General features: G+C 45.0%; 1 protein-coding gene across 1 annotated transcript in view; it reads right to left on the bottom strand.

Moving 5' to 3' along the window:
• Slc2a12 (solute carrier family 2 member 12) overlaps positions 1–23033 on the bottom strand; it is a 54789-nt gene that overhangs the window by 20380 nt on the left and 11376 nt on the right. Inside the window, exon 2 of the mRNA XM_021221573.2 lies at positions 14842–16185. Within this exon, the coding sequence (XP_021077232.1) occupies positions 14842–16185 (1344 nt within the window). The remainder of the gene's footprint in view (positions 1–14841; positions 16186–23033) is intronic.

The following is a 23033-nucleotide window of genomic DNA, read 5'->3' as shown; positions in this document are numbered from 1 at the left end:
AACGAAATGAAATTAAAAACAAATCCCTCTTTATTTTTAGACAGGGTCTTATCATGCAACTCTTCTCATTCCGTAGACCACGCTGCTCTCAAACCATCATCTACCTCTGCCTCCCAAGTGCTAGAATTAAAGGTGTGCTCCACCATGCCCAGCTAAAATCTAGACCCTCCCCCCCCCTTTTTGCCAGGCACCAAAAAAAGAACAGGAAAGCTCCGTGCTGCCGTGGGGCTTCAACCACTCTCACTCGTGTAGCCCGCGAAGTCATTTGAAGTTTGGAAAAAAGTGAGTCTTTTTGTCACTTGTAGTTTACCTTACCATTTTGATCAAAAATTTACATGATAGCAGAGGATGCACTGTCCGGCATATTCAGCTTCCAGGCATTGGTCTTCCAGATGCTTCCAGTAGAATGCAATGGCATCCCTATTGGATACCCTCTCTTACACTTGAGTGTGGTATTGAGCCTACTGACTATATCACAAGCCCGAGGGAAAGACTTTTCAGTGCCAGTCCTGAGCACCACGGTGAAAAAAGTGACGAACTGAAACTGTAGTTTAATTTCACATATTCGAAGGCAGTTTAAGACTTTTTTTCCCCGACTACATTAGCACTGTAACTCGTACAAAAGAGGACAAGATGAGAGCAGCATCTCAAAATGTTTAAAGGTCACTGAACATAAAAGAATCACAAGTACCATCAAGACATGAATGGAACACTGCTGTTTATTGGGTTTCTGTGGGTGAATGTCATTTATTTACAGAGTAGTGCATTTTTTTCCTACCTTTGAAATGGATATAATTTACTATTCTCAATAATAAAATAGGTGTTGAGTGGAAGGCATTCAGTGTGAACAATGTCACTCACTTCTCTAAATTAACAACGAGAGCTTTTTGAGATGATCTGCCAGCTGGTGATTTGATTAGGTCATCCTTTATTTTTTTGTTGTTGAAAGCAAATCATTGGAGATGAAAGGACTATTATCTTAGTCGGGAGTCCTTTCTCAACACCTACATTCATTTTTTTTAATCAGTGTTCTTCAGCTTTTATAGCTCACTGTATGTATAATAATCTATATCACTTCTCATGAAGTTATAAATGAGCTTTCTTTTAAACAGAGTCTCTATATGACTGAAGGGATAGGAAGGGGCAGTTTAACTGCGTGGCTTACTCTGTGTGTTGTGGGCTGTGTTCACAGTGTACATTAATGGACACACCACCCATATGTACACAAGGGGAAGCCAGAGCACAGTGTTGGTCATCTTTCTCCATACTTGATTGCCCTGACACGCCGTCTCTTCAGACGGTCTAGGCTGGCTGGCTAGTCAGTTCCCAGGATCCGTCCTTGCTCACTGGCGCTGACGCTACGGGGACCGGTGCATTCAGCATGGATGCTGGGGATTCGAACCCAGATCCTTGTGTTGACAGAGCAAGCCTTCGTATGCACTGAGCCATCTCCCAGGCCCCGTTTTATGCTTCTTGATTTTGAGATAGAGTCTCGGGTCGATGATCCTGCATCCCTGCTCCTTCTGCCTCTACTTGCCCTGTGGTGGGATTACAGACATGGGCCACTGCATCTGGCTTAGAAAGGGCCACAAATGAAGAAATGTGTTGTGGTTACTTTTGTTGTGGCAGTTACTTTTGTTGTGGTGGTTACTTTGTTGTTGTTCTCAAAGGTGAATCTTCGGAAATCGACTTCCTTTATAGCATCTTGGAGGACCCTCATAGAGTATAATGCATATACCCTGATAAGACAGAAGTGGCACTCCATATGCAAACAAACATAAAAGCGATGGCAGGCAAGGAATTTCTCTTCTCTGGTTTAAGCCTGAGTGACGTGGCACTTGAAGTACTGTTGTATACAGACATACTACTCTGTACGCTGCTGCCTTCATTATTGGTGCTACAATTAGGAAGCTGTCATGGTTTTTCAATGGTCCAAAGGCTCCTTGGAACGATTCCTAATGTGTTCAGGAAAACAGCTAAACCACCAATGAATGTGCTGATTAAGACCACGTTAAAAGTTCAACGTGCTCCTTTAATGTCTGTGATATCCAGGATTTACAGTATTCCAAAACAAAAGATTATAATGGAGGCACTGGCTGGAAGCCAAACACAACTTGTGCAAGCAGTTTCTGATGGTCACAGAAGGGATGGTGCTGTTCCTCCCCACATTTATCTTTGCTCCTACACAGCAAAGAGCTCTGTGGCTCCTTCACTATCACAACTGCATCGTCTAACTCTAAAGAGGAAGCCAGACTTCATTAGCCTGCTGCCCAGGTTTCTTTAAGTTCAGCTCTGTGCCTGAGCACAAAGTTAGTGGAGCACTCTGCAGGTTTGATGTACCTTAAACCTAACAGTGGAGAGTGAAACAAGTCACTCAGTTAAATCAACCTAGCTAACTGAGGAGGAAAAAGCAGAGAGAACTGTGTGGATGTGGGTCAGATCTGAAAGGGGGGAAAAAAACTGTTTTAAAGATATTAAAGGGAGTTAACACTTAATGCACCCACTGTGTGAATATTGTTATACAATGCCCACATTTGATGGTCAAATTCTGCTGTTTAAAAGATCATTTATGTAATGTGTTTGGTGGAGGGAAACGAACGCTTGAAAGCCTTTGAGGGTGATGGTTCTGAGCACCAGGGGCCTGGGGCCCAGGAGGAAATGCAAAGCTGATCAAGACCTCTTATGAAACACAAGATGCACTTCTGGAATGTCAGCCTTTGTCTTGAACCCAGCATGGGTTTGGCATGAAGCAGAGAAGTAAACTTCCAAATTAGAACCTGCTGTCCACATGCCTGGAATTGTCACAAGCCCAGGCTGTGTGAGCATCACATGAGCAGCGGGTTTCGGAGAGCCAGAGTCGTCTGGATAGGACCCCTACGTTTAAATGTTTTGGCAGATGACTCTGCTGCTCCCCGCTGATACCGTCCCCCAAAGGGCCGCATCGGTTCTGCAAGGTGAAACAAACCCGGGCTAGGCTGGAGTGTCTGGAAGCTCTCAAGCACTCTGTCTCATGAGAACAGGAAAGGGGGCTTTGGGATTCTCGGCTATACACGTAAGCTGGGGGAGTTTTCCGTGTGAGTGTGTGTGTGTGTGTGTGTGTGTGTGTGTGTGTGTGTGTGTGTGTGTGGCAGGCATTCCTTCTAATCTAGGAGCAGTGGCTTTGATAGATCTTTGCTACAGACCCACTAAGGTGCTTATCACATACAACATACAACACGGCTAAATCATCGCCTCTGAAGAAAGGGGCAGCTTTGATTATTGTTAAGTAAATGTATTGCTTCCAGGGAAGGAAACAGATTGGCTTATGGCCTGTGTTATCCAAGATTGGGGTTTTCCAAGTTCTGGGCTCCTCTCTCAGGTGACCCAACATCTGTGCAGAAATTTTATGAATAATCCAGTTGATCTATGGAGCTTGANTATCTACCATAAGTGCTGATAGCCTCAATGTTCTGTGAATAATAAATAGCCTTATGTCCTGACTAAGGAATCTAACCTGTTAGCTTGCAAGTGGGGGAAACCGCAGTGCCTTTCCAGTTACTGACACTTTAATTACTTGTGGCCAGGGTATGTCTTCCATTACAGTTATTAATTGTACTTGCCCTCCACATCAGGGGAATCCAGTGGAATTTTTAAGGCTAAGATAATTCATGAAAATATGTCTACAAGCTCTAATACTAATCAGGTAAAAAAAAAAAAAAGAAAAGAAAAGAAAAAAAGAAAAAATAATAATAACCTTTTCAAGTCCCAGGTTTAGACTGTCACATAATTCTCTTAGAAAAAATTAGAAAGGAATTGCTTCACATTTGATTTAGCTGGGCACAGTGGCCCAGGCCTTTAATCTCAGCAGTGAGGGCAGCTGAGGCAGGAAGATATGTATTTGAGGCCAGCCTAAGCTACAAATTAAGAGTAAGAGCCAGTCTCAAAAATAAATAAATAAATAAGTTAAAAATGGAGAATATTGAATTACAGATGTCACATTAAATCATCTGTGCACAGGTGTAATGAAAGTAAAAGTAAGGATGGCTCAGTGGATAAAGGGGACTGCCACCAATCCTGATGGCCTGAGTTCAATTCCCAGGACCCACACATGCAAAAAGGAGAAAAAAACTGACCTTCAAAAGTTGTCATCTGATGTCTGAATGTGCACATATGTGAGTAGCAGAGAGAGAGAGAGAGAGAGAGAGAGAGAGAGAGAGAGAGAGAGAGAGAGAGAAGGGAGAGGGAGAGAGAGAGGGAGAAAGAGAGAATTTAAAGAAATGAAAATGGAAATAAAATAAATCATTAGTTAAAAAAATTAAAGTCAGAATGATTAGTTCATGGTACTGCTAAACTCAAATCTCTTTTTAAAAGGGAAACTGGGTCTCATACTTGGAGAACAAAATGGAAAAACTTAGAAATTGCCGTTTTGTCTAGCGCCCTAAAAATGCCCTTGGTTTTAAATGTAACCTTCCTTAGGCTTCAGTTGCCCCCCCCCCCCACTGAGTGTGATTAGTCAAGCAGGAGTTTTGACCCCATGCAAGGGGGCTCCGTGGGAGGCATAGTCCCCCACTGCCCCTCCTAGATGCCTGGGCTGACTCTTAACCACAGCCAATCAGTCCCACAGCGCAGGGCTCGAAGGTGGCCACAGACACTGAGAGTCTGGATTAACAGCACGGGTTTGGACAGGTGAACATTTGTGGTCCTCAGCTGGATTTACATCTTTACTCCCACCAGCATGGCACGGTTTTCTGAAAAAACTGTGCAGACTCCTGGGACACCAGGTGAGCCACATTTCCCAAAGCTCCCGGTCCATTGCTATGGTGTCCATCCGACTGAATTCAGAGGTCAATGAAGCTGACAGTGATGTCGTAGAACAATACTGTGGGCAGTCCTAGGGGAATCAGTGCTGGCAGGATCTGAACCTCTCACGTCTACACCGTGACCAGAATTGACGACATTTGCCCAAGTCCACCTTGCGTGCCAGAGACTAAATGAAGGGCGTGTGGTACAGATTGCATCTTTTCATTGCGCTATTACAGTGAGGTAGACACTACCAGCCCATTGTCCAGATTAGCAAACTGAGAATTTTGAGAGATGAGCTTATTTGTCCAAACTCCCATACTATGGAGCCGGGATTGAAGCTAGGAAGACCCAGGCAAAAAAAAATCCCATCCGAGTCCTAGCCCTGTGTCAGACAGACTCAGTGAGCTTCTTTGACATTCTCCCAATCTCTCCTGCTCGTGTCTCTCCTCAGGGAAACACTTGGCCTGCCACCATTTATCCTACTTAAGACTCCTCTCTTCCAGATACTCACACAACTTTCTCTGAACAGAACTTGCCCCGATTTTGAGGGCCCCGGGCACAGAGCCGTTCCCTGCACGTCCCTGCCTGAAGAAGCCATTCTCCAAGGACACCCTTCCTTTCGGCTCTCCTTACTCTCTTTGTTATCCTTGCCTCCCTCTACACCGAATATTGCTCTTCCCTGAAACTGTATTCATCCCGTCGTCTCTCCCATCCACATCTGAATGTCTGTGCCATGTATGTCATGCTGGGAACGGACGAATGAAGAGTTTCCACCACGTTCTCCCTCAGTCTTCTCTCCATAGCCTTTTCTATCTCTTCTTCCTGCCAATGTGGAGCTTCAGAGTAGGTAGACAATATAGGAAGATATTCTCTAGTGTCAGCTGTCAGTTGGTGTCACCTGTCAATTGGTGACAGTCCAGCCTTGTTACCTAGCTTAGTACATGACCTGGAGAAAAATCCCTTACAACTGCTCCTGGTGAGAAGAGGCTTATGAATGAGAGAAGGTATAACTAATTTATTGCAGATATATGAATTTTTGGGTCAGAAAGCCATGAAAAGAATAGTCACACATAAAACATGTCAGAAACCCTGACAGCTGAACTTATTCAAGAAAAGTCAGGGGGAACAGGTTGTTAAGAAAAATAAACTATGGTGGCGTGTGGACCAAATGTGTAAGAGCTGTAATTATAGGAGGTTCAAACCCATGTAGGAGTGGGGGCCAATCGCCATGACATAGAATGAGGCATGGCCGGAAAACAACACATTACTGTTCTATACAGCATGCTGTATGTATGCTGGCTGTAGATCATCATATGGTGATTTATGTTGGTGAATACAGTTGTACAAAGATGTCCTCCCCAAAGGAACAAAGACAGACAGACAGAAGGAGAGAGAGAGAGAGAGAGAGAGAGAGAGAGAGAGAGAGAGAGAGAGAGAGAGAGATATTAACCACGCATTTGTTTCTAAGTTACAGTGGGTACTGTAGGCAGAACCGAGTATCTCCACAAATGTTACCTCAGATGAACTCATGACACAATGACAACAGGCTCTGAGCCTTGGCTCCTCTTTACTTGTGGAGTAAGTAGATGTTCTCATCATATCAGGAGTTAGTGATTATGTGCTAAAAAAAAAAAATTCTCAGTCACTAAAAGAAGCTAAAAGAGCACCTTGAACACGCACCGGAGAGGCTACTCAAGGTTTTGAACCTACGTTGAAGGACAGGTGTTAATAAACAACTATTTAATAAATGTCATGAATAATGTCAATGGGGTTCATGTCCTGATTTAATTCTGCACAAAAATCCTACTATCAGCTACACAGAAGTGAGCAAGCCTCTTTTCCTCTTAAGTCCTATGAACCACTTCGGCAGATGGCTGAAGCCAGTGCTTGCCTTAGAATACCATTTTCCACGCAAGGAAGTATCTAATGTTACTTGATGCCACGTGTAGGTTCCCTCCTCTGAAATTCTACATCCTAAAGCAACCTTGTTATTTTGCAGCTAGCAAGCTAGAGGAGCCCAGTGAGACGACTTGGGGCATACACTTTAACCTAAGAATAGAAACACTTTCCTGGCAGAAGAAAACCACACTATGATCTAATATAATTAAAGAATGCTGCCCTAAGCCAACTCACACTTAAGAAGATTTAATAAGGATAGTTTAATCTTCCTTTCAATGTTGCTTTAGAACAACAAGTACTTTCCCCTTTATGCCGCTACTTATACAAAGGATTTGTTTGTTTTACAAGCAATAAACTCTCTAACCTCCATAGTTGAGCACTAATCACACCAGGCTAATAAGTTTTATAATGCAGTTAAAATCTGGTATGAAAAGCTCATTCCTAATAACATTTTTAAAGCTCTAACTGGTTCTTGGCAGTTTATGCCAAATGCCCTACAATACGATTTTGAGTATTGAAATGGAATCCCCTATGAATGTTTTCATTAGTTGAAAAAAAGAAATCACGGTGTGAGTATAGACATGAGTGACTGGCTCTTTGCAAAAAAAATAAACAAAGGGTAATTCTTGAGATCGTTCCGAAGACACTAGGAAAATCTCTGTCCCCGAGCTGTGTGAGAGATGACTGTTCATGTCAGAAGGGCTGATTCAGATGCTGGCCTCTCTCACAGCGTGATGAGGTCTTACATGAACACCCAAGCCAGCCCTTGGAGGGGCCGTTCGCAGTTAGATACAATGGGATGAGAGTTAACCCATTCCCATACCCCACATCCTTCAGTCCTCAGCCTCCTCACCCAGTGGCAATACCTTGGACCTAGAAGTTCCAAAAGAGACTTACTCCTCCATATAGTGGCAAAACAAACCAAGCCAAGGTGTCCAAGGAAATGCAGGAGGACGTTCAGAGCTCAGTGTCCAGCTATTTAGGATTTAACAAAGACATGCCCTGGCTGCCTCCCACCAGCTGGCTCTGAACATGACCGTCCCCCAGCCTCTTTTCTTAGAGGCAAAAACAGATCAGTTTTTAAAAGTTGTACCCAAATGATGTGTTTAATGGTTCTACAGAAAGCCTCATGCCAGTGTCTGGCAGCAGGAGCGCTTGCTTTGGTTGTGGAGCATTCCTAAGTTACTGGGTCCTTTGCCTGCCCACTTTGAGCTGACTCTGAGCTCCTGCCTTGGTTTAAAAGTCTTTCCCCCAGCTCCCTTCACAGTCTAGATGTAGCCTAGAATGGTTTACAAGCAGAATTATAAGGTGATAACATTAAAAAAAAAAAAAAAAAAGGACAGAAAGAAAACCCACAAGATGTGGTTTCCTTGTCCCAAGAACGGATGATCCAATTAATAAAGTTAATAATGTGCTCCAATTAATAAAGCAGAAGGAATGCACGGAAGCAATAAATACAAGCTGAGTTACACTGTTGCTGTGTCCTTCACAGTGATGCTATGCTCCTTAGCATCCAATACAAGCTGCCAGTCAAAGACTGAGTTACACTGTTGCCCTGTCCTTCACAGTGATACTGTGCCCACTAGCATCCAAGGCTATTGGCTCAGCTGACATGCACCTCTTCTCTCCAACAGACGCCACAGGTACTACTGTGCCCATCTCATAGAGTGAAAATAACTGGTCACATAGCCAGTAAATTAAAGAGCTGGGATTAGAACCCAGAACTTCTGGGTTTTAACTCAGTCTCTTTAAATCCCAGACTGAACTACTCCACATTTGACATACATTAATGACTCATACAAACAGAGGCCTTTTATGAATTTGAGTTGGATGCATAGAGGAAATTTTCATGGTGCCTCGGAGGTAGGAAAGGTTGCAATTAAGTAGAGGGGAAAGAGGTTACATGTGTTTGGTGTTTATGGCTGGGGTAATGAGGAATGGGGCATTCCCTTGCCATGCCTGCACTAACACTTACACTGCATGCTATGCAGAGTTTTCAATGTATCTCTATGTGAATGACGGCTCCAGAGCATGTTATAGTCTCCAGTGTAGCCAACTACACAGATGCACTGACACCCTTCAGGGATGTGATGGAAGGCCCTGAGAAGCTGAGTTTTCAGGACTGGGCTATAATGGTAGAGAGTGTGGGGTCAGCTAAAGGAGTCTGGGTCTATAGACCTCACGCTCTGACCTCAGGATCCTAGGCAGCTTATTTCCTTTCCACCAAAAAAGTAAAAATAATCTACCATCTTCCTTTCATCCTGGAAAGTGGTCAATTTCTCTAACACGGTATCAAGAGGCCATGCGAGGAAGATGAACAGGTATGAGCAAGGTCTATAATAGAATTATTGGGAGACTCTTGGTATCTAGGAGTAACATCTAGCTAGTCCAGGATGGCAGAGATAGAAAAGGAACAACAAATACAGGATCCACTGTTGAGGAACACCTCAAATGTTTGGTCACTGACTGAACTACGGGGGAAAAAAGCCCAAAACTTCAACCCTGTGGGACTGCAGGTGAGGCAAACTCCTGGGAAAAATGGCGACATGAAGATAAAATGCCAGCCCAGGCTCTCGACATCACCGTGGCTTCGACACCATGCTAGCAACAACTGGGTCCCCTTATAGGTCATCGGGAACACAGAATTTGGCCAGATCTATTTTTCGAACTTCCCCAAGACCGAGCACAGGGGAAACACAGCCATTTTTCTGCAGACGGTCAGCATCCTCAGACCTGATGGGAAGACGTGGGAGCAGGTTAAATTTCTTCCCACACACTCCTAGTTTGCTATGGCAAGAATTGATGTTGTGCAGGGCAGTGGTGGCACATGCCTTTAATCCCAGCACTCGGGAGGCAGAGGCAGGAGGATTTCTGAGTTTGAGGCCAGCCTGGTCTACAGAGTGAGTTCCAGGACAGCCAGGGCTATACAGAGAAACCCTGTCTTGAATAAAACCAAAAAAGGAGAAGGAGGAGGAGGAGGAGGAGGAGGAGGAGGAGGAAGAGGAAGAGAAAGGGAAAAAGAGAAGAACTGATTTTGCTTTCTCTCTACTCTGATCTAAGTTTCTTTCCTGCTCTGCAGAGATTCCAGGCCATGATTAAATAGACAGCCACAACCTTCCACACACGTCTCTACCAGCTTCTCTCCATAGCCCTGATTACTAAGTCTTTTCCTTTTCCTCTTACTAACCTTTGCTGCTTGAGCTTCTCCCAGTTGTGTGCTGCCTGATCCCTATAAGAAATCTATTACAGGCTGTGGAGGTGGCTCAGTGGGTAGAGCATCTACAAGCTCAGTGTTCATACGGTGAGATCCAAGGTGGAGCCATTCAAGGTGGAGACTCCCCAGATGCTGGTACATCAGAGGCCTTTAATAACAAAGAGATTCTGTAGCAAACAAAGATGGAAAAGATGGCTACCCAAGGTTGTCCTCTGACCTCTATGTGAATGCTGTGGCACATATGGTCCAGCACACATGCACACAAATGCACAAACGCACATGCGCATGTACACATACACATGCACACTGATGAGATATAAAAAAATAAATAAAAAGAAGCTGTGTCACACAGAGTAACCCTCATGGCCACAGGTACCCCAAGACCCTGCACCGTGCACACTGCGTTTACTCTAAAGGGGTCATGAGCTATTGCTGAAGGGTGACAACACTGTGAAATAGTCATCATGGCAAAGGAAGAGCCAATACCAAAGGACAGTCTGATGTAGGTAAGAGGCCCCAAATGGGGGAAGCTGCAGGCTCCCAGGGGCATCACCACAGCCCACAGAACTGCACAGCTCCAACTGGAAAGTGAAAAAAGAAGAAATGTCTGGCGTGCTAAATCTTTTGTTATTTTGGTCTTCGTTATATCAACTGAACCTGAACTCTAACTGATGCACATACTCGATATCTCATTAAGTTCAGTTATCCAAGGAAATATACATCAAAGACTTTAAAAAATCATTATTTTCTTCTATCTGTCTCTGCCCCTGTCTTCCCCACATCCTCTCCTGATAGCTTAGCCTTAGAAAAAGCACACACCCATGGCAGAACCTCAGAAGAGAAAGACTGGATCTGACCGGAGTGGTATCTGTCGGCTCAAGACACCCGAAGACCAAGCTCTCAGCAAAAGGAGATTTATTTGCCCCAGAGGGACAAAGGACAGGGAATAATAGACAAAGACAGGAGACAGAGGACTAGGGAGAAGGGGAAGGGAACAAGGGAGGGGGGAAGGGATACTTGTCCCAGGAAGGTGGGGTCAGGGGAGTGACAAAGAATGACCTCTGGATAAACAGGAGACAGATGTGGCCCTTAGGAAAAATGGCAGTTTATAAAGGTAAAAGGGGAAACCCTGTGTTAGGTGTGTCATTTTGATTGGACAGATTAGTTAGGGTAGCCAAAGGGGCCTTTTGATTGTTGGACTTCACTACTTCAGTAGCTGTACCTTGGTAGTCAGCCTGAGGAGGAAGAAATAGCCAAATAAGGAAATAGACCCTGGGCGCTAGTTTTAGGAATGCAATCTAATGGTTTTTAGCAAGGCGTGGGGGAATGGAGGAGAAGGGCCAGGCCTGCCAGAGCCATGTTTGACGAGCTGGGGCAGGCTAGAGTCCCTTCAATGCTACATTAACTATTTTTATTCACTCCTACTTCTTATGAATCTTCAAGGAGAGGACTGAGCCAAACATTGTTAACTGCCATGTCTAGATTTAGAGTGTCCCCTAAGGGACCTTATGTTAAGAGCTTGCTTCTAGCCTATGGTGCTATGTAGGAAGTGGTGGACCCTTCTAGAAGGTAGGACCGATTGGAAAGCCATTAGACCTTAGTAGTATGTCCTTGAAGGAGAGATTAGCATCCCTGCTTCCTCTCCTCTTTCTCTTTGTGTCAATGAAGAGTATTTTCCTTGACTGTGCACTGTCTGTCCTGTGACATACTGCCTCACCATTGGCTCAAAGGCAAAAGGGACACAGTGATCATAGACTGAAGGCTGAGACACCACGAGGCAAAAAGAATCTATCTCAGTGACAGAAAACTCTCAAGTTCATTAATGTTTACTATCAAGAGCAACAGGAAACTGGATCCACCAGCTGAGGATGGAGCCCTTTAACACGTGAGCTTTTGGACTGGCTGATCCTTCATACCCAGTACCCAACACTATGTTTAGGATACATTTAAAAAGAAGAAGAGCAGAATACCCTTTAAGGGAGCATAAACAATAAACCTACTAACTGTTTTTCAAAATCGAACTGGATTCTCGACAGAGGAGAAGTCTCTTTTGTTGTATTGAGACAGAAAGTGATGAGCTGGAGTAGAAAATACGCTGCATTCAAGATGAGCCAGAATCGAAAGAGAGAAGGGTAACGTGACGTTAAAAGATTCCAATGACGAATAGGTTTGTCAGTGTCCTAAGCAGCTTGGGTCCCGGAACCCTGGCTAGGGGAAGCAGGGAAATGAAGAGAAGACAGACCCACAGAAACATGTGCACTGAAGCTGGGCCCAGAGTGGGAACAGGGGTTCTCTAATCATTGCCAACCTAGAACGTCAAGTGTTTACTATGTGCCAGACATGGGGTGGTGCAAGCTCATCTCTGTAGAGGATCTCTGCAGGTGAGCCGTCTCAGGCTGTAAACACCTGGGAGAAGAAAGCTGTGGTTGCTAGGCATCGCACATACCAACCAAGGGTTCATAAACACTCATACCTGAACTTGTGAGGAAAGCATTGCCTGGCTCATATGGGTAATAGCTTTGCCAGTTTACCATGGGCTGTTGGTATCTGAGCCCTGGACAGGCCTTGCTTATGTCAAAGTACACACTCAGGGGACTTCACTCACCTGGGGCTTCCTCTGCTTCCTACATAGGTTCTAAAAGTTCAAGGTCAATGGCTCTCTTATGATGTGTGCCACATATAACGTCAACTCTTTCAACTGAAGAGGGGTTAAGCTTTAAAACCAAGAGGGCATACCTGTTTTGTGCTGTTTTTTTCTCAGATACTAAGGTAACCCTTGATGTTCCAGAAGATTGGATCAAAGATAGCTATATAAAAGAAACATCTTTAGTTTCATGATGAACATGGGGGGGGGGACAAAAGATTCTAGCAAAGAAAGCCAGTGGATGGATAACCACTGTGCAAAGTTTATCAGATGAACTAGTCTCACTGTACTTGCTTATGCAGCAAAATTTAATAGACAATGTCAACTTTGGTATATGATGACACCCATACTGATGCTTTACCAAATGTCATTAGTTCAAAAAACCAGAGCAGTCACAAAAGTGTATCATGGGTCAGCAGCTTTCTATGTTAACATCTAATGAACAGGTTCAAGGGTGAAACAGACCAATCAGAGGCTAGGGTGTAGTAATATTTACTCTAGCTGCTCCTTCACAGCGTATACGGAAAATCTACCTGACCATGACCAGAAGATGGCTTCCTCTCGCTACTCAACCTAGTTCCAGCTGCTTAGTCCTAGAGTGCCTCAGGTGACCGAGCATAATGAAGGATCCGCCAGACCCCTGCTTGCCTGGAATTTGAAAAAAAAATCAATACCTAGAAACTGATATTTTTAGAAGTGCAAAATTTAAATAATGAGGTGGTAGTAGAATTAGGGCAGCAAAGACTGAAGCAGCATATTCAAGGGCATCAATTAACTAAGATCCAACAGGTCACTTAGCTGATTGATGGTCAGAAAGAGACCAGCCTTTATTAGAGAAAATGTGTCACCAAGATCCTTTTAGATAACTCTACTAATTGGAGGGGCTGAAGAAGAGGGTAGAAAGATGGAGGAAAAAGAAGGGGAGGCAAGGAGCGAGGTGGGAATCAGAGGGCAGGAAGATCTGAGATGGGAGGGTCTCTGTCTTAGTCAGGGTTTCTGTTCCTGCACAAACATCATGACCAAGAAGCAAGCTGGGGAGGAAAGGGTTTATTCAGTTTACATTTCCACATTGCTGTTCATCACTGAAAGAAGTCAGGACTGGAACTCAAGCAGGTCAGGGTGCAGGAGCTGATGCAGAGGCCATGTAGGGATGTTCCTTACTGGCTTGCTTCTCCTGGCTTGCTCAGCCTGCTCTCTTATAGAACCAAGACTACCAGCCCAGAGATGGCACCACCCACAAGGGGCCTTCCCCCCTTGATCACTAATTGAGAAAATGCCTTACAGCTGGATCTCATGGAGGCATTTCCCCAACTGAAGCTCCTTTCTCTGTGATAACTCCAGCCTGCGTCAAGTTGACACAAAACTCCCAGTATAGTCACCCTTGACTTTGAGCATGTTTTCCCCTAGTGACGACCCCCCTGTAAGAGGTTGAGACGTCTTGTGAGGCAAAAGACTGCAGAACAGGGACAGACTACCTCAGCAAGCATGTCTGTGTTTGAACAGACCCAGTCTAGAAAGTGGAAGAGCCTTGCAGGCAGGTCCTGGTAAGTTGTCAAACTTGTGTGGTGCTGGCTGGCACCAACCACACATTCATCCTCCCATTTAATGAAAGAGCAAGACATTCCCCAAGGAACCTTCTCTAGTAAATAAAATGTACTCAAATAAGAAATAAGAAATCTAGCCGGGCGTGGTNGCGCACGCCTTTAATCCCAGCACTTGGGAGGCAGAGGCAGGCGGATTTCTGAGTTTGAGGCCAGCTTGGTCTACAGAGTGAGTTGCAGGACAGCCAGGGCTACACAGAGAAACCCTGTCTGGAAAAACCAAAAAAAAAAGAAAGGAAACCCTCCCACCTCATAATCCCATTCTCATTATTACTGGAATGCACCAATCACTGTCACTTTAACAAAATCTAAACACTTCATTTGTTCCCCTTCACAGAATGTAATGCAACCACAATAAAGTTGCATTCATACAACAATCTAATGCCATTGAGCAATGAATTTCTTTCCAGGTCTGATTCACCCCTGGTCAATTGTACTAAAAGCATGCTCATGCGATGCGGATAACAATGAGTAACTGATCCTTTAGACAAACATGGGCTTTGTGTTTTTCTGAAGCAACTGCACAACAGGCACATTTCCCACCTTTGCAGAACACCAGGCATCCACCAGTATGCTCATTTTGCTTCTTGTACTTGCATCTAACAAGGCTGTCCCTGACTCTAGATTGTTCGAACTGATGACAGGCAGTACAGAACAATCGGAAGTGATAGAGCAAGAAGAGTAAGAAGTGAGGTACTTACTGGGTCCCAGACCAATTGAAAACGCAGCCACATAAACAAGCAAGCTGGCCAGGGACAGCCATTTGTAGGTGGCCGGGACCACTGCAGGATCTGTGATTCCCTGGTGTTCAGTTCGGCTCAGCCCAGCATTTGGTAAAGACGACGTGAAGGTTATCTCCCCTTTTGGCTCCATGCCATTCCCCATGGGCATAAATGAGCCCTTGCTGTAGGGAGTGATTCTTTTAAAGTGCTCCCTGACACTGCTGTTGCTAATGGACAGGTTCCCTGTTGCATAGAACACAAATTCCTCCAGGGACTGGTTAAGAGGACTATGGCTTCTGCAGATGTTGGTGATGTTCATGATGATGTTGAGGTTCACAATGCCCATGGTCAATAGTGAAGCCGACATCACAGAGGAGCCAATGCAGAGGAAGGTTTTGCTGCCAATGTGGTCCACGAGGAGGGTTGCTGGGATAGTGCTCACCACCTTGACCACTCCCACCCCAGTGGAGGCAAGGCTAGCGGCCTCGTTGCTCTGGAAGCCAACAGACTTCAAGACAGTTGATGCATAGAATAGTATGTTTGGCTGCCCAGTGGTCTGGACAAAAAATACCAGTGTCAGACCTATCAGGATTCTGGTCCTCATGTTGTCCTTGGAGCGAAACAGATCCCAAAAACTGTACTGATACTCATCTTTCAAGGAAGATTTGATCAAAGTGAGCTCTTCAGTGGTGTCTGAGATCGCTCTTAACTTCCTGAGGACTTTGCCTGCAGACTCCTCTTGCCCCTTCATCACCAGGAAACGAGGACTTGGGGGAAGAAAGTACATTGCTATTGCTTGCAGAACCCCCAGGGGAATCACAAGGCCAAACATGTACTTCCAACCATTGGAGATGTTGGCAAATGCATAATTTGAAATATAGGCAAAGAGAATACCAATGACAATCATCAGCTCGTTCAGCGACACAAGAAGTCCTCTTCTGTGTTGGGGAGCAATTTCTGCAATGTACACACACGTGGCAATGGAAGACAGGGAGATGGAAACCCCTATGGCCACTCGCCCCATTATAAGGAGTGTGTAGGACAGACTCATTATCAAGACCAAGCTTCCGAGTCCTAGGAGGCAGGATGACAGGATTATAGTGAGCCTTCTTCCGTACCTGTCAATCAGCACGCCTCCTGTGAGAGAGGCGAGGAATGCCCCGATGAGGAGGGAACTCACAACCATTTCCTGCTCATGGCAGGTCAGGGCTAATAGCGTTCTGATCTGCAGAAGAGCTCCAGAGATGAGCCCAAGTTCATAACCCACCAGGAGGCCGCTGATGGCCGCAGTAACAGATGTCAGGAACGTAAACATGCTGGGACCTATGAACAGAAAGGAGAAACGGTGAAATCAGGCCAGGAGATCATCCCAAACATGCCATATCCAAACGGAGACTTGTCCCTGGGTAAGACTTTCAGAGTGTTGGCTTTAGACACACGTACAACCAACCATGGTTAGAAAAAAAAAAAAAAAAGACCATGCAGAATAAGACACTGGCTAAGAAGATAACTGACGACAGCAGGAAAATCTTTTTTTTTTCCTTTGCTGTTTAGGAGGAGACTCATGGAGGCATTTATGAAGTCTGGCTTCCTTCTGGCTAGAGTGTTGGGTTTGTCTAGTCCAGAGTAAGTAGCTACAGGAGATAAGCAGCTGGCAGATGATAAAGACAGAAAAAACACGGTTACCAGTTAGTGCGTGCCTCTGGCACTGGATTAGATGTCCAGATAGCCCGCTTGTCCCAGCCCAACCCAGTTCTTTAAAGACATACTTCCAAGGGCAGGTAGGACGGAAGGGACCTCTACAGGAAGGTGTGGGTTCCTGGCTATGTGGAGCCCCACAGAAACCAGCCTCTAAGTCTCTTGCCTTCATTCCTCATTGGCCACCATTAAGCTGTACCGAGCCTTTGCTAGGGTCATAGAGATGGGAGCAGGAGTCTAGGGACAATTGAACAAAGTCAAGGATGTATTAAACATGAGGAAGGGAGAAATAAAGGGGGGAAGGCAAGCAGCCCACAATGTCTGTTGCTCATATGATGAAGGAGGGTGGGATGTAATAGAGGGAACAAAGGGGATTGAAATTTTCCTTTTTAATGTAAACCCTAGGAAAAAGGAAAAAGATGAACAGTTATTACTTTTCATTAACTGGTATGTATATATATATATATATATATATATATATATATATATATATGTCACATTCCAAGATACATGCACACATGTATATGTGCATGTGTGTGTATATATATACACTCTGAAGGTCTAAGCAAGAAAAAGTTCAAGGTCATCCTTGGGTACACATAGAATTCAAAGTCCTCCTGGGCTACAGAGTTGTGTCTATAAATAAACAGACAGACAGACGGACAGACAGACAGACAGACAGACAGATAGATAGATAGATAGATAGATATCTGAGTGAGAGAGCAAGCCATGGTAAGATAGACCAGTGAATAAGAATAAAACAATGTATATCAAATAGATCAAATGAAGCTAATGTATAAGCAATGAACCATTAGATTAAAACTGTTTCAGCAATCCATGTAATCAGAAAATAACTATGAAGCACCTTTATATAGCAGGTACTTTTCTAGGTACCAAAATACACACAAATTCACAGACACACAGAGAAAATGAAATAACATAAATATGGTCTCTGCCTCCAAGAAATGTAATCACCTTGTGGTTTCTACTATTTATTGTGCTTGTTTTGTTTTGGCATGTGACAATATCTTACAGATCCATTCATGTCCTCAGTTTTCAGGCGTACCTCCTTTCTCTCGGAGGTCTTTAACACTGCCATCAGCAAACTCTTTTCCTGCAAAGAAAATCAGTGAAATGTCTGTCTGTCTGTCTGTCTGTCTGTGGGGTGTGTGTGTGTGTGTGTGTGTGTGTGTGTGTGTTATGAAGTATGGGGTGTGTGCATGTTGAGAACAGAGGACAACCTTTGGGATTCAGGTCTCTCCTGCCATCATGAGATCTGGGGACGAAACTCAGACATCCGGGTTTATGCTTTTCCCTGCTGAGCAGCCTGAGATCACTCACTCTATTTTTCCACCCTTCCTTCTGACATTACTCTGTCATCTGTGAGTGCTGTATGGACTTGTGCATGCATGCGTTCGTCAGTTGGCAACCGTGGCCTCTAATGTTCTGATTGATGCCACTGATAATTCTTGCGCGTGAAACCTTGGAGGCAGATGGGGTGAGTCAGCCTAAAGGTGTTCCCAGTGACAAGGGTAGCCAGGGTTTAGGATGTAGTGAAACTGACAGCTGGACTACCTAGGGGACAGATGCTTGTGCCTGCAGCCTTCCCTTCCTCCTCTTCCTCCTGGAAGATGGGAAGGAGTGTTTGCCTGCAAAGGGGACTTCTGGTGTTTCAAGGGTCCCCTCCTTTGATAGTGGGTCTGCTGCTTTGCCTTGGAGAGATCTGCAGGAGTCAACAGGGTGGTGGCTTCATGTACTCTGATAGAAGAACTACTCCTTAGAGGAGAGCAGCCTGGCTGGCTCCTGCTGCTCCTCTCTGGCCTCAGATTTCTTGCCTCTTTCCTTAGCCAGGGCACAAAACGCTGACAAACGGGGACATGTGCAGGGGGTCTGGAAGCCATCCGGGTTTGAGAATGTCCTTAGGGCCTGGAACACCGAGTACAGTTCTCAGCAATTAGTGATGGCATTTCTCTATGGATTATTGAAACATGTTACTCTAATCTGCACACATCACAGCATATTACTCTCTCAATACCTATCTGTTTTTATCTATCACTGGCCATTTTACCTTTAAAAGTTAAAACCTTGCAGTAGGATATGCTATGACCTTAGCCCCTTAGCCATATGGCAAGAGTTTACCAACAATGGTTAAGAATTGGGGACTCTGAATTGTCCCGGTTGTGCACTTCAAGGAGCACTATCCAGACTATTTTCTTCACCTTGCTGCTGGGACTTAAGACAACTGAAGCTCCAGTTCAATCCCGAGGCTGCCCCATTGGGTTTGGAATTCTAGCTCAGTGTATAATGTCTCCAAGATGGCCCCTCTTCTCAAGACCTTCAGCAGAGGACATTCACCTGGCACAGCTCATTCATATGAAAGTCATAAAGAGAGACACGGACAGACGGGCCTTCTCTTGGGTCCACTTTATGGTTAATGATGATGATAGAAGCAATATGTCATCCTATAGACGCCAGGAAGTAGACATAACTTTCCCAAGAAATCTGGCAATAAACTGAACAAAACGGGATCTAGTCTGAGGTAATGACAGGAGACAAAAAGTCTGTCTTTGTCAAAAAACAAACAAACAGATGGAAGGGTTTGGGGCAGCAGGATAGCTTGAGGTGAGGTAGCCAGGGCTAAAATGGCAAAGAATACCACCCAAAATTAATGTAAGTACAGAACCTCAACAACGTCAAAGTCACTCCAGGCCGGCAAGTCAAAAGCTCGCTCGCAGCTTCTCACAGCGCGTTCTTGTGACCCTGATCCTAGCTTCCCTTCTTTCACATGGTTGTTCTCCACAAAAGTGCCACGGGGACCTTGCCCGAAGCAAGCAGAGGGTGGAAAACTTATGGCAGAAAGGGAAACTATTGGGTACCCACAGGCTGTTTGGCTACGTCTGCCCCCTGTGTCTTCTGGCTACCTTGCTGGGAGGCCCACACCTGCAACGGAAAAAAATCTGGTGCCTTTTGATGCGGTGACGATTCCATACCAAGGCGGTATGAAGAGGTGACCACAGTCAAGATGCTGTATACGAAGGAGCGGTAAGACCCACGGGGCCACACAGAGTGGGCTGGCAGGGGGCACTGGGCAGGGGACAGCAACACTGGCTGCCACAACAATAGCCACACTGTCTCTGCTCATGGCGAGTCACGGGACACCATGCCTGTACCCCACACTCAACACGAGATGCTCCATTTTCCACAATGTTTGAGTTTCTGCCTGCTTTCTTCTCCCCTTTCTTCCCCAGACGCCAATGGTACACAATGGGCTCACAATAGATACTTGCCTCCTCACTGAATCCCACAGTGAGCTGAAAAGCAAGCGTGCGCACACAGGTTTCCTTGGCAAGCAGCCAGGTGATTATACAGCTTGACCAACTGTGAAAGCCTCTCAGAGTTAAAGACCCCTCCCCCGTGTATTGTTCGAGAAAAACTCGCAGTTGCCCCTCGAGCTATTGTGCCTGCCACTTCCTGCACTAGTTCAACCCGTTGCCTTTGATCCCGACTCATCTTTCAATGTCCACCTCAAATGCCTCCGGTCCCCCCAGGAAGACCCCGGCCCGTGCTGTCATTACCCTGCCTGGCTGTGTCCTGCTGGCTCAGTCCAGCCTCTCTGTGCAAAGGCTGCTCTCAGAGGGCCCGCCCCATGGGAGGCGCTGGCTCCTGGATATGCTTTTAGGCTGAAAGTTAACTTGGCCGCCAAGCTCTGTTCTCCACTCTTCTCTGTTCTCAGCGTTAGTCTTTTGTGCCTGGTGAGACGATTGGTTTGTCGAGACTGTGGCTAGAAATGACCCTACAGAATGCTCTTCCTCTGATCCGTCCATCCTCTCCTCAGCTCTATTCCGTACTGCTAACTTGCAGAACTTTATAATTAGATACATGCTTGATGTCTGAATAGCATACCATCAACATTTCCAAAACATTTTCAGAGCAATTATTAGCTTGTTACCATCATACTGGTGGTTGTGGGGACTATAAAGTCTTGTGTGTATCATCTGCGTTTCCAGAAAATCAGCTTTGAGGATGGGCTTGCTCTGTGTGACCACGCCCCGCTGCGCACCCTCGCTGTTAGCAGTTCCCTCTCATAACCCAGCCTTTCAAAGTCTACATCACTCTCCGAGTACCAAATTCCCTGGCCTAGCTATACATCATTTCCTGTTACCAGAAACTTCTACATTCTTTCCCTGACTTGTATGGCTCTTCATGCTACACCACGCCCCCCCCCCCCCCCCCTCCCCCCCCCCCCCACCAATCTACATTCATCTTCTCTCTCGGCTCCAGGAAATCTTATACAACTCTGAGGGTATAGCTCAAGCATCTCCACTTCTTCAGACCCTCCCAACCTTTTCTTCTTCAGTTAGTGTTAACCTTGAATCTATCACCTGCAATACCCTGGTGATAGGAGGAGGGTGCAGGGTATGGGGGCAAGGAGGTTGCTTAGGCCAGGAACACTCAGACCGCAAGAGTACATAGCAATGCCCTCAATATTTTTAGGACATGTTCAATAAAGTCTCTAGGATGTCTCACAATGGAGGGCATCTGACTTAGCCAGGAGACTGTGGCACGTGAATCCCTGGAGGTTAAGCATACACAAACTTTTAGAGGCTACTTCCCATAGTTATAGGGTAGAGTTCCCAGCCCCCAGGATGCTGTGATATGTGTGGTGGCCCTGCGGCGGTACAAATTGACTTCTGACTCCGATAGGCCTACTTCTTACATGGACCTCCAATTGTCCCTTTAGCACATGGAGAAAAGTCAGAAACCCGACCTCCCTCAACACCCACTATTGCTTGACATTTCCAGGAGAAATGGGAACATTGCTTGCTTGCTTTTTATTTTCCCAATTCTAGGGTTGACCTAATGGTACATTTATCTTTATACTTTCTCATGACAAATGTTCTCTCTATCCTATTGACAAGAGAGTTAGTTACAAATTGCGGATTGTATCTTATTACTTAGTTACATTTGGCTTTGCTGTTTCTTATTGTCCATTTTTATTGTGTGGGGGGGGGGTGTAAATTCCCTTCTTTCTTCTCCTTCCCTCCATCCCCTCTTCTCACCTTCCTCCCATAGCTTTTACCAGATGTTTTCTTCTTCTGAAATTTCCAGATAGTCATTGAGCCCTTTTGCTCAGAAAACATTCCTTTTACTCTATTGGCGATATTTGTTTAGTCGTATCACGTCTATGTTGATCACACGTGTTCTTGCTCTTCTGCAGATCTATCTTTGTGTCGCTTTAATAGTTTCTCCTGATCACCGACCACATCACAGATTCAGGAAATCAAGCTCTTCCATGGCTTCATTTTTTTTTTCTGCTCTCTACAGCTCTATCTTCACCTCTGTCTGCTTGCCCTCACCTGGTTTGAATGTTGTTAGTTCCTTAAATGTCTATATGCTGGAGTATATTGCCAGAATGGTGAATTCAGGAGGTGGTCATACCAATGAGGGGGTCCTTAGGTCACAAGGAAAATCACCAATGAGATGGAATACTGATGTTGATGAGAAGGAATATTAATATTGTAAAGTGAGTTTTTTTTTCTTTTCTTTTTCTTTTTGTAAGACAGGGTCTCATGTAGCCCAGGCTAGCTTCAAACTTAGTATGTAGCTAGAGATAATGCTGAACTACTGGATCCTTTTGCTTCCATGTGTCAAGTGCTCCCCAGCACATGCCACCGCATTCAACTTTGGGGCGAGCTTCAATGTGAACAAGTTCTTAAACATGCCTGATCCTGACCTTGTGTCTCTTCCTGGCTTTCTGTTTGGAGAGACTGAATCTGGTTTTGGCTTTCTGGCTTGAGATGAGATCATTATATTTTCCCTCTCACATGCACTCCTGACATTATGACTGTTAGATCTTTGCAACTGGCTGGACTAAGGAAGTCCTCAACAGTGGACTTCCAGCCTCTGAAAATGTAAGTTAAATAAAGTAAATAAGAAACCCTGCCTGAGGTGTTTAGTTATAACTAAACAGTAGCAGCTTAATATAAGCATTCTGTTATTTTCTTTCACAATTCACTGCTTTAAAATTACTTTGAGAACAGAAGTAGCTTTCTAAAATTTATGTTTCTGATAAAAATGGAAAAAAAACTCATTCTTTTCTATTGCATTTGCAATGCACATATAATAACTAGATTTTTTTCTGAGTTCTTTTTTCATTCATAAGCCAGTTATGACATTTTTGACTACAAGAACCCCAAGACCTGAAAATCTCAGAAACTTTACACATGATGGAATTTACTTCAATTTCAAATGTATTCAATGAAGATATCTCTGTTGGGTTTGGGGTCTCCAGTGATTCCCTTGGCTTTCTTCTGCCTTCTTCTCCCTTCCTCTCCTATCCTCTGTCTCCCTCTGCCTCCCCCCTGCCTCCCGCTGCTTCCCCTGCCTCCTCTGCCTCCCCCTGCCTCCCCTGTCTCCCTCTGCCTCCCTCTGCCTCCCTCTGCCTCCCCTGTCTCCCCCTGCCTCCCCTGCCT

This window comes from Mus pahari, chromosome 21 (assembly GCF_900095145.1).
Source record: "Mus pahari chromosome 21, PAHARI_EIJ_v1.1, whole genome shotgun sequence".
Lineage (NCBI taxonomy): Eukaryota > Metazoa > Chordata > Mammalia > Rodentia > Muridae > Mus > Mus pahari.
Note: the sequence above shows the minus strand (reverse complement) of the source record. Positions and strands in the feature narration are given on the sequence as shown.